Source organism: Gracilinanus agilis, chromosome 1 (genome assembly GCF_016433145.1).
Source record: "Gracilinanus agilis isolate LMUSP501 chromosome 1, AgileGrace, whole genome shotgun sequence".
Classification (NCBI taxonomy): Eukaryota; Metazoa; Chordata; class Mammalia; order Didelphimorphia; family Didelphidae; genus Gracilinanus; species Gracilinanus agilis.
This window is the reverse complement of record NC_058130.1, coordinates 8,923,501-8,935,163: the sequence shown is the minus strand read 5'-3', so window position 1 is coordinate 8,935,163 and position 11,663 is coordinate 8,923,501. Positions and strand designations below refer to the sequence as shown.

General features: G+C 44.5%; 1 protein-coding gene across 1 annotated transcript in view; it reads right to left on the bottom strand.

Annotated features, from left to right (window-relative positions):
* The window catches only part of LOC123246584 (immunoglobulin lambda-1 light chain), a 30,516-nt gene extending 19,198 nt beyond the window's left edge, over positions 1–11,318 (bottom strand). Inside the window, exons 1-3 of the mRNA XM_044675425.1 lie at positions 11,256–11,318; positions 11,039–11,063; positions 10,645–10,955 (exon numbers count right to left, since the gene is read on the bottom strand). Of these exons, the coding sequence (XP_044531360.1) occupies positions 10,645–10,955; positions 11,039–11,063; positions 11,256–11,318 (399 nt within the window). The remainder of the gene's footprint in view (positions 1–10,644; positions 10,956–11,038; positions 11,064–11,255) is intronic.
* Positions 11,319–11,663: the final 345 nt, after the last annotated feature.

Sequence of the window (11,663 nt, the reverse complement as noted above, 5' to 3'; positions counted from 1 at the left end):
AGAGAGAGAGAGAGAGAGAGAGAGAGAGAGAGAGAGAGAGAGAGAGAGAGAACTCACATAGAACTTTAACAAAGAGATCACATTTGCTCTTACCAGTAGGCAATGTGGGATGGATGAGGACAAAGAAAGTAGAAGATACTTGGATGATGGGAAAAGATTACATTGTTGTCATTAGATTTAAATACTTCTGTTACCCATCAAGCAAACTTTGAGGTTTCTTAAGTGGTTTGTTCTATCTTCTTCTCATTGTTCTGCCATATGGAAAGATCTACCTGCAACAAAGTTTTATTTTGGGTTTTGTTTATTCAGTAGTTTAACAGTCACTCTAGTGTTCCTTGCTTTCTGGCAGTGGGCTCTTCACCATCTCTGCTCTCACATATGATCAGTTACAAAGCTGTGCTGAGTCCAGTTCCACGGTCCCTTCCCAGCCATCTATCCCTTCCTGACTTCAATGCCATTTGCCACAACCCTAATCTGACTCTCATTCATATTCACAACAGACAGTTGCCTCATTATAGGTCTTTTCGTCTTTACTCTTCCCAAAATGACCTTGTTCAAATTTTGTATGTAAGTGACCGATCAGAATAGTAATGCACAGTCATTGGGCTGACCAAATTGAAGTCTGTTAAAGACAGAAAATTCTCTTCCTTTTTTAAAAATGAGAAATCTTTTGGTGAGAGATTCGAGACTTGGAATTTGTCCCTGTTCTAAATAAAGAAAAGAAAACATTGCTTTATCAAACCAGGGATTCTAACGATTTCTGTATTGATCCTAGTAACATAAAGGAAAACATGCTGCAAAACTTTGGAATTATGATCAAAGTAGTTATCAATCATGACTCTGGGACTGATGATAAGGCATGCCTCCTGCCTTTCATTTGAGAAGTGGTGAAATACTGGCTCAGAGCAAGGCATATGTTGACAAATCAAACACAGCCAGTTTTTCTTAAATTGAATCCCCCCCCCCCTTTTTTTTAATAAGGATCAGTTCTTTTTGGTGAGGAATAGTCATTGGGAAGTATCAGTGATGTCCAAAGTAGAGCATTAGTAAGACTTTTTTTTTTTTTACTTTATAAAGATATTTTGTTTTTACCATTTACATGTAATAACAAATCTCCACATAAATTTTCCAAAGTTATATGATTCAAATTGTGTCCATCCCTCCTTTCCTTCCCACTCCTGGAGTTGGCAAGCAATTCGATCTGGTTTACACATGTATTATCATGCAAAAAATATTTCCATATTGTTCATTTTTATAAGAGAATAATCATGCAAAACCAAAACCCCAAAATAAAAATTCAAATAAACTAAAGTGAAAAATAGCCTGCTTTGATATGCATTTTGATCTTTCTCTGGGGGTGGAGAGCTTTCTTTGTCAGAAGTCCCTCAGAATCGTCCTGGATAATTGTATTGCTGAGAGGTCAGTCTATCCCAGTTGATTATTCCACAACATTGTTATTACTTGTGTACAATGTTCTCCTGGTTCTGTTTATTTCACTCTGCATCAGTTCATGTAGATCTTCCCAGCTCTTTCTGAAATCATCCTATTCATCATTTCTTAGAGTGTATCATCATTATTCCACACTTTTTAAAAAGCCATTTCCTAATTGATGGACATCCCTTCAGTTTCCAATTCTTTGTCACCACAAAAAGAGTATATATATTTACAGATAGGTTCTCCACACACCCCTCCCCTTTTATATCTTTGGGATACAGACCTATTAGTGCTATTACTGGATCAAAGGGTGTGCACTGTTTTATAGCCTTTTGGACATAGTTCCAAATCACCCTCTAGAATGGTTGGGTCAGTTCACAGCTACATCAACAATGAATGTGTCCCAATTTTGCCACATCTCCTCTGACATATCGTGTTCATTTAATGCCATATGGGTCAATCTCATAGGTGTGAAGTGGTTACCTAAGTGTTGTTTTAATTTGCATTTCTCTAGTCAAGAGGGATTTAGATTACTTTTTCATATGGCTATTGATGGCTTTGCTTTCTTATTTTTTAATTTGATTTTTATTTGAATAAGCAATATGAATGGCTTATTCATATCTTTTGACCATCTGTCAATGGGGGAATGGCTTGTATTCTTATAAATTTGACTTAGTGCTCTATACATTTGAGAAATGAGACCTTTATCATAGAATAATAAAAAAGAGAATCACCCCCCCCCCCAATTTGTTGCTTCCCTTCTAATTTTGGTTACATTGATTTTGTTTGTACAAAACATTTTAAATTGAATATAGTCAAAATTATTCATGTTATATCTTATACTGTTCTCTGTCTCTTGTTTGGTCATAAATTCTTCCTTTCTCCATAGCTCTGACAGGTAAACTATTCTATACTCCCCTAATTACTTAATTTTATAGCTAAATCATATACTCATGGTATAGGGTGGGAAATGTTGGTCTATACCTAGTTTCTGCCATACTGTTTTCCAGTGTTCCCAGCAATTGTTCTTGTCAAATAATGAGTTCTTATCCCCAGAGCTGGAATCTTTGGCTTTATCAGACACCAGCTTGCTGAGATCATTTGCCCCTCATCTAGTCCACTGATCCAGGAATCTACTTCCAAGCCAGTAAATCAGATGGTTTTGCCGATTACTGCTTCATAGTAGACATCTGGCACAGCCAGGCCACCATCCTTAGTAAAATATATTTTAATTTTAAAAAGAAATGAGTATTCAAAACATTATTTTAATTCATTCATTTGGTCTATCAGAAGCATTTTAAAAGCATTTCCTATGGTCCAGGCACTGTGCTAAGTGCTAGGAATATTCATTTTAAAAAAGAAAAGAGGGAAAAGTCATGGTCTCTACCCTCAAGGAGCTCACAGCCTAACAGAGGGACAGTATTCAAATAATGACCTTCACATGCCATACACACAGTGTAAAGGGGAGGCTATCTAAGAAGGAAAGTTGGGGGAACCGTTCAGACAGAAGCCAATGAACATTCACTAAGTAGCGACTTTGTGCCAGCCACTGTGCTAAGCAAACCACTTGGGACAAACAAACTTTATACGGGATTCCTAGGAAATAACACACAGAAGGAAAGCACTAAAATGAAGAGGGGTTGATGAAGGCTTTGGAGAAGATGGGGGTTTAGGTGGCACTTGAATGAAACCAGGGAAGCCAAGAGGCAGAGATTTGGAGGGAGAGCCCTCGAGGCAGGGATGGGGGCAGCCACACCAAATGTCCTGAGTAGGGTTTGGAGTGCTTGTTTAAGGAACATCAAGGAGACCAGTGATGTGCCCCAAACATAAGTGTGGCCATCCTGCACCCCTCTTTAAAAAGCTCCAGTGACTCCCTGTTACCATTAAGATAAAATTAAACCCCCTGTTGGGCATTTAAGACCTGTCATGGCCTGAGTCTAGCCTGCTTCTGCAGACTTATCCCACGTGATCCAACTCATCTTTGGGCACCGGAAAGTCCAGCCAGACTGGCCTCCTTCCTGTTGCTCTCCACACAATATTGATGTCCGATCTCCATGACTTCATGCTAAGTGTCCTCCATGACTCGATGACCCCTGCTCCACCCTACCCCACCCCCAATCCTGACACCTCTTCCTCTAGGACAGTTATAGCAAACCTGTGGCACTGGTGCCAAAGATGGCATGCAGAACACTCTCTATGGGCATGCAGCCACCGTCCTTCCCACCCCTCACCTCCAGAGTTCAATACTAGAAAGGCAGAGCTGCTCCCCTACCCCTCTCCACCACACCTGATGACATTTTTTCACACCCCCCACCCCTCTGCCATGCAGCGCAATGGGAGCGCACAGAGGGTAAGGTGGGCGGCTCACGGGCAGCAGAGCTGGAAGAGAGCAAAGCACTCAGGCCACTCCCCTTCCCCCTCTCCACCGTGCCTGAGGACATTCCTCACTTCACCTGCCCCTCCACCAAGCAGCCCAATGGGAGCACTTTCTCCCTCCCCTGTGTGGGGTAAGGGGTGAGGGCACATCTGGCACTCAGTGTGGGGCAGGCATGGCACGAGGTCCAGGGGGTGAGGCCTGGAACTCCATCTCTAAAAGGTTTGCCATCACTGCTCTAGGAATTCCTAGTATTCTTCAAAGATCCATGCCAACTGTATTGTCCTAGACAGAGGCTCTCATGAATATGTCCCACTCCCAATGCCTCCCACAAACTCCCAACTAGTTTGTATTTCCTTTTTATGAAAGGCATCCTGGAGGAAAGGAGAGAGAGAGAGAGAGAGAGAGAGAGAGAGAGAGAGAGAGAGCTGTCTTCAAAATCAAGAAGACCCCCCCAGTTCAAATCATGCTTCTGACTGACATATGGCATCCTGGACAGGTCATTTAGCCACCCAGTAACCCAGGCAAATCTCTAAGGCTAGATGTTGCAGAGAAGACTCTGAACTTTTTGATAGGAGTTTCCTCATCTGAGAGTTTCTGATAGAAATGAGACCAAAGGGCCAGTCTCTGTCTCATACTCTGTACATATTTCTGATTTTCTTAGTGGTTTGCACACGTTGCCTCCTCCCAGAACATGAGGTCCTTCAGGCAAGAGAGGGCTTTGTTTTGGTTTTGAATCCATAGGACTCCCAATGCCTGGCAGGCACTTTTGATTAACTGGACCTTTGATTTCTTCATCATTGTAGGGGATTCTCAATGAGGAAGACCCTCAGCTAATGTGGATCAAGATATTTTAAAAAGAGAATTACCTGGGACATAGAGAGATGGCTTAGAAGGTGCCTAGTAAATGTCTGTTAATAAATGGAAACTGTGAGAGTTTTTATTATTAGAGAAATGCTTTTATTTATTTATTTTTAAATAATTTTTATTTTTTAGAAAAGTTATCATGGTTACATGATTCATGTTCTTACTTTCCCCCTCCCCCCCTGACTGCCTCCCCCCCAGAAATGCTTTTAAAAGAACAGTTAATGATTTGGGGGGGCCTCGGTTCCTGCAGAGAATACTAGCGGAGCATCTTCTCCAGGAACTTCCTTGATTCTCCCTTGTTTTAGTTGCAACTGTTCCAAAAGGAGAGCATTTAATAGCCTTCTTGTTCATTCAGTGATTCCCAAAGTGGGCGCCACCGCCCCCTGGTGGGTGCTGCAGCGATCCAGGGAGGCGGTGATGGCCACAGGTGCATTTGGGGGTGGTGAATAACTGTAAGGGGGCGGTGATAGTATGTGACAGGGGCACTAAGTCAGATTTTTTTCTGGAAAGGGGGCAGTAGGCCAAAAAAGTTTGGGAACCACCAATTTACATTTTTAACTTTGGTCCACAAAATCCTTAATTTTGCATGAATTTCCCTCCATGAAACCGCCTCGGCTTCAATTGGATGACAGATCTCCCTCCCTCCTACCCCAGCTCCAAGCCTGGGGACATCTCTTTCAGTGATGGAGGTCACATTTTCCCAAGGCTTTTGGTAGGTTCTTGAAGGCATCCATGTCTTGTTCTTCTTTCATCTGTCCCACAGCACTGGACACACTCCACCTGAATCAATACTTGAGATAATGAAAAACCCCCACCTGCACTAGCACCAGCAGCAGCAGCAGCAGCAGCGGCACCATCATTAATGTTGAAAAATAGTATTTCACAAATGGAAGGCATTTCCCAGGATATTTCTTCAACATTCTATCTGAAAAGGCATTCCAGTTACCTCAGAGATCTAAGGAATCAAGAGATGCAACCAATGTCTTCCTTCTTCACATTTCTCTTCTTTTCCATGAGGAATAGTGGATCCAATGACCAACTCTGGGGCACGAGATAAGGCCAGAGGCCCAGACCTGAACTCAAGACTATCTGGGTTCAAATTCTGCCTCGGGCACTTGCTCTCTTGGTGATGCTGGGCAAGTCACTTCATATCTCTTAGTTTCTCAGACTCTGAGAAATGGGAATGCAAAGAGAACCTCTTTCAGAGGGTGCTGGAGAGAGTGAAGAAACGTGATGTAATATGAAACTGTCTGCTAAAAAAAATAGAATGATATAATTTGACTGTTGAGAGGAATCTCAGCAGCTATCTAGTCCAACTCATAAACACAATGGAGACCTTAAAGCCTTCCAGACATGTGAATGATGATGATGGTGATGAAAGGAGATTGGAAGCTCTATGAGTTGGAGCAGGAATGCGGTCAAGTTGAGATAGAGGTCATGTTAAAATGCAGGAAATGCTGCAAGCAGGCTGAGGATGGGAGCCAGAATGGAGGAGGAGGCGGCCCATTTGGAAGAGGATGTGGGGCGGGACCCAATGAGGGCAGGATTCTTGTACGTGGAGTCACTGAGTGTTCATTGCCGTGGTTGGTATTCCCAGCCCGAACAGTAGTAGATGGCTTTATCTTCATGTGTGATGTAGCTTATTGCTAAGGTTGAGGTGCTGCTAGTTCCATCCTTTCCCCCCACAAATTTGTTCTCTTTATCACCTAGTGGTTTTTTGGTGGGGACCATGGTTGATTGAATGGAGAGGAGAAATGTCAAAGGCTGGTTTGGTTTCTGATGGTACCAGTAAATCTTCTCATTGTCAAAACCCCGATCGCTGGACACCTTACAGGTCACGTGTGCTGTTGCGCCCACATATGTGGTGATGGAGCTCTGAGGCTGCTTCAGGTCTATGGCTGCATGTCCAACTGGAAAGAAGAGAAGAGAAGACGGGAGCCATGAGTTTGTCCTTTTGTGAATTTCTTCTGGTTCCCACCTGATCTGAAAAGAGGGAGAAGATAACTCACGGGCACAGAGGGCAGCCACAGCAAGCACGTCGTGGAGACCCATTTTTTCTGTCTGGGCAAGTGGTCAGCCTGAAGAGAAGACAAGGAACCAAGGAGGCTGACCAATGGAGAGAGAAGGTCAGTGGAAAGAGTGGTGGGAGGTGGCCTGTTGAGGTGTCAGCAGAGGAAAGGAGCTGCTCAAAGCCTCATCTGAGGCTCACTGAGTGCATTTGAGCTTTCTAAGAGGAGCAGACCAGGGCTGTCCCCATGGGTGTGGGCCAGGCTTGGTGATGTGAATGGTGATTGGTCTTGCTGTTTCCTTTGCCCCCAGATGAAGGTACTGAGGTATTGCCTTGACACTCTTCTGCCTCCTCCACCCCCAGAACCCTGAGAATGTCTGCTGATGGCTTCTCAGACATCACTGGGTCCTCTAGAGAACAATTTACATTTATTTAAGGTTTCATTCTCTTTGAGAAGTAAGATGGAGCAGGGGCCACTGAGAGCTAGTCTCAGAGTGAAGAAGGCACCGACCAGTCGTGGGGCTGTTTGATTCCAGACAAATCGTGACCTCTCAGTTTTCTTGGCAGCTCTCCAAGACTGTGAGTTGAGGGGAAGGTTCCGGCTACCTTTGGCAGAAGGAGAGTCCTCCTCTGGGGGCCCCATAAACTAATGCAATGCCAGGGTCAGTCCCCGTCTCCTTCCTCTCAATAACCATGTTGGACAGAAGTGGAAGGATTCTATTCTACACTGCACAAATGAGAGAGCTGAGGCTTAGAAAATCAGGGTCACTTGCCCATGGCCCCACAGTTAGTAAGTATAGATGCAGTGTATTAAGTTATTCTTTTTTCATTATAGTTTGTAACTCTGATAAATCCCATTCAATCCACGCTTAACTCAGTCTTCTTGGGCCATTTCTGTTCAGCATTACAGAGTTTATCATTGGATTATTTCCCATCCTCTGGTTTCCTACAATAACTTCATGTGGATCACTCAGTTCTCCAACTAGACTAAACTCCTTGAGGGCAGGGACTCTGTCTCCAGATTTCTTTTTTTTTTTTTTAACCCTTAACTTCTGTGTATTGGCTCCAAGGCAGAAGAGTGGTCAGGGTGGGCAATGGGGCTCAAGTGACTTGCCCAAGGTCACACAGCTGGGAAGTGTCTGAGGCCGGATTTGAACCCAGGACCTCCCGTCTCTAGGCCTGACTCTCAATCCACTGAGCTACCCAGCTGCCTCCTCCAGATTTTTTTTGTTCCTCAAATAGCTTTTATTCCCAAGATCTAGTTGAGTCTATTCATCCATTGTCCTTTCATAATTCTTCCATCAGCATAACTGGACTGGATGGGTTCTCTGGAGGGATCCCATGTTTAAGACAATCTTCTTCCCTAGAGAAAGAATACAGACATTGACTGTCCCTCTCATATTTAGGGGAAGGTTGGACTCAATCCTTGGATTATGAATGAGGGCCTATTCGGTTTCCTGTCTGGATCTTTTGCAATCCAAGAAGCTCTTCACTTCTTCCTGCTCTGGTCTAGGCATTGGTTTTGGTACCCTTTTCTAATGATAATAACAGCGAACATTTATTAAGCACCTCAGAGCTTACAAAGTGGCTTATCTCAATAACCTTATTTGATCTCATGTTATTTTTGTTTACATTTTACAGCAACTGTGAGAAATTAAGTGACTTGTCCAAGGCCACACAAGTATTGGTTCGAGTACTGGTCTTGGCATCAAGGAGATCTAAGTTTCAGTTCGGTTTCACTCAGTGACTAGCTGCTATGGGACCACTGGCAAAACACTTAAACTCACTCAGCCTCAGTTTTCTCACCTCTAAAATGGGGATAGCAATAGCATCTATTTCTCAAGGTTATTGTGATGTTCAAATGAGTTGACATGTGAAAATCCCTTCATACAACTTAAAGTATTATATAAATCATATTAGTATTATATTTGTAAAGCAGCTTGTGAACCTCAAAATGAATAGAAATACTAGTCACTATTATTGGTGGTGGGTAACTTGGCAATCTCTAAAGAAAGAAGATTTCAGGGGTCCCAAAGTGCTTTGGAGAGATGCCTGATGGGCCTCAGTAATAATAACCCCCATTCAGGTTCCATTCTAAGGTTAGCCAAGTACTTTCTTCATGACTGCTCTGAAAATAGGATTCTTCCCATTTTTTACAGATGAGGAAACTGAGGACCACAGAGAGGAAATGAGTGGACCTTGGGCAACCATTTCAAACCCAATGGATCCAGACTCATTGCCAAGGAAGGCATAGATAGCAAGAAGGCACTTAAAGGACACACTCAAGCACAGGAATGGTCAGAAAAGGAAGTTGGCTGATCACAAAGGAGGAGGGAATGATGGCAGGTGGGCACTCCAAGGACTGCACTGGTGGTCAGGGAAAATCTTATGGCCAAGAGCCACTCCTTGGCTCAGTCCCCTAAGGAAGACTTATGGTAGGGCACAGATAGGGGTTGCGTGAGTTGAGAAGGCAGGGAGGGGCCACAATCAGTATCAGGAAAGGGTGAAGATCATGTGTCATCTGTGAAAATCATCCCAGAGCCCAGGGAGACAGCCGTAGGAGGTAAAGGGCTCAAGAGAAAGATCCAGCCAGCCCCTGCTTCCCTCGTCCCATAGATCTGAGACTAAAGTGGGAGAGCAAAAATGAGAAAATGCCTTTCACCCCTATTATCTTGGGGGAAATCATTGCTCTGACTTCCTCAGAATTGAAAGGGATGTTAGAGATGGCCTGCTCCAACCTGCAACAACATCCACCCAAACCCTCTATCGAAATCTTTTGACTCTGCAATTTAGCAGATCCTTGCTGGCCCTTTACCTTTCAACGTGCATGGGTCAACAATTTGAGCAATGGTTCTACTGCTGCCTCTGACCCTGGCCACCTGTGTGACCTAGGGCAAGTCATTTTACTTCTCTGGTGATGTTTTCTCATCTGGAAAATGAGGGGGCTGGACTAGGTGCCTGCTGAAGTCACTTCCAGTTCTAAATCTAGACTGTTATGAACTGAATATATCTGGGCCCCCTTTTATTCTCTCTGTATTTAGGATCTTAGACCAAATGGTCCCTGAGGTCCTTTCCAGCTCTAAACCTATGATCATATTTTGAAACAGATGATAGTCACCACTAAGAGGTTCATCCAAGGTCTTTGGAATTACTTTTTTTTAATCCCTTGCCTTCCATCTTAGAATAAATAGTGTATGTTTACTAGTGCAGGATCACATAGCTAGAAAGTGTCTGAGGTCAGATTTGAACCCAGGACCTCCCATCTCTAGGTCTAGCTCTCTATCCACTAAGCCACCTAGCTCCCTGCCTTCCAATTGTTTTTTTTTTTTTAATTTAAACCCTTACCTTCCATCTTAGAATCAATACTATGTATTGGTTCTAAGTCAGTAGAGTGGTAAGGGCTAGGCCATGGGGGTCAAGTGACTTGCACAGGGTCACGCAGCTAGAAAGTATCTGAGGCCAGATTTGAATCTAGAACCTCCCATCTCTAGGCCTGGCTCTCCATCCACTGAGCCACCCAGCTACCTGCCCTCCAATTACTTTTTTTAAAAAAAATTTAAACCCTTAACTTCTGTGTATTGGCTCCTAGGTGGAAGAGTGGTCAGGACCCTCCAATTACTTTTGGAAGAACATCACTCAGTGATGTGACTGAGACATCCATTCAGAGATGCTTCCTCTGGGTGGTAAGCCTGAGTTGAGCCAGAGACTTTCCAAGCACTTGGGCAGGCTTGGGAGAAGGGAGGAAGACAAGAAGAGACTCAGAGCCAGTTCTGGCACTCTTGCTAGTTTGCTCAGAGCCCAAGAACGGTAGCAAGACTTCCTGTGCTGTTCCACACCAGCCAGTGCAGCTGGTGTCTGGATGTTGGCCCTGCGGCCGACGGGGAGGGTTTTCCAGGTGCCGGAAATGCACAGTGAGAGGGTTTTTGTTCAGCATCTCCGTGGTTTGTGTTAGAGTGCCATCCCAGCAGGCACAGTAGTAGAGCCCCCCGTCTGCCTCTGTGACTTGGTGGATCCTGAGGCTGGCGGAGGAGTCGCTTCCCCTCTTCTTGGCCTCATACCTCTCCTCACTGATACCGTCCTCATGGATAACGTTATCATTGGACGAGAGATAGAGAATCCGTTCGAGCCGCTCTCCGGGCCTCTGGCGATACCAGTGGATGTAAGCGTATTCGAAGGGATTCACGTTCACTTGGCACTCGAGAAAGGCCGTGTTGCCCCTTCTCTTAGTGTTGGAGGGTAAGAGCTGGGCCAGCATGGGCTCTGCACTTGCACCTACGACACAGAGAAATCAATGTCAAACTGCGAAAGACTTAAGAACTCCCGAGTCCCCGGAGTCACACTAAGTAGCTGCTCACTTGGTGGTGGTGGGCTGGAGCTGGCCTTTTTAGGCCAATCGTACAAGTTTAAGCACAAGAGCAGTCAGTGAGAGTACCGAAAATGATTTCAGAATCCACCCCCCCCCCTGGAAAATGTCGGCCAAAGGATGGTCCAAAAAAGCCATTTGGAATTAAGTCCTTGAGTACTCGAATCAATTATACATGGTTGGCATTAATTATACAGAAAAGGCATTACCAGGCTGGTGATCACCCTGTTCTTATTCATTAAATGGACTCTCTTGGCCTTTTTGCCAGTCATGGTTTGACTCATGAAGGGATTTCCTTAGCCTGGTCTGACTTAGTATGCGTAGAGTAGAGACGGGACCTCCGAGCCAGGAGGGAGCCAAAAGGGATGTCCATGTAGGTTTCTGTCTCCAAAGCTGCAGAGAAGCTCAAACAAGGCTAACAAAATTCACTTATTCATTCAGACGGAGGCCTGGAAATGTCTTCCAGGACCCCTGAGGCCAGCCAGTGGTCTCATGATATAAATGGAGGCCCAAGCAGTTAAATGGGCCTTTGCCAGAGCCAACCAGTTGGGTTAGTAACCCCAGAACCCGGGTGCCAGCCCAGGTCCTCTGACTCCAAGACCCTGCATCTCTCAGAG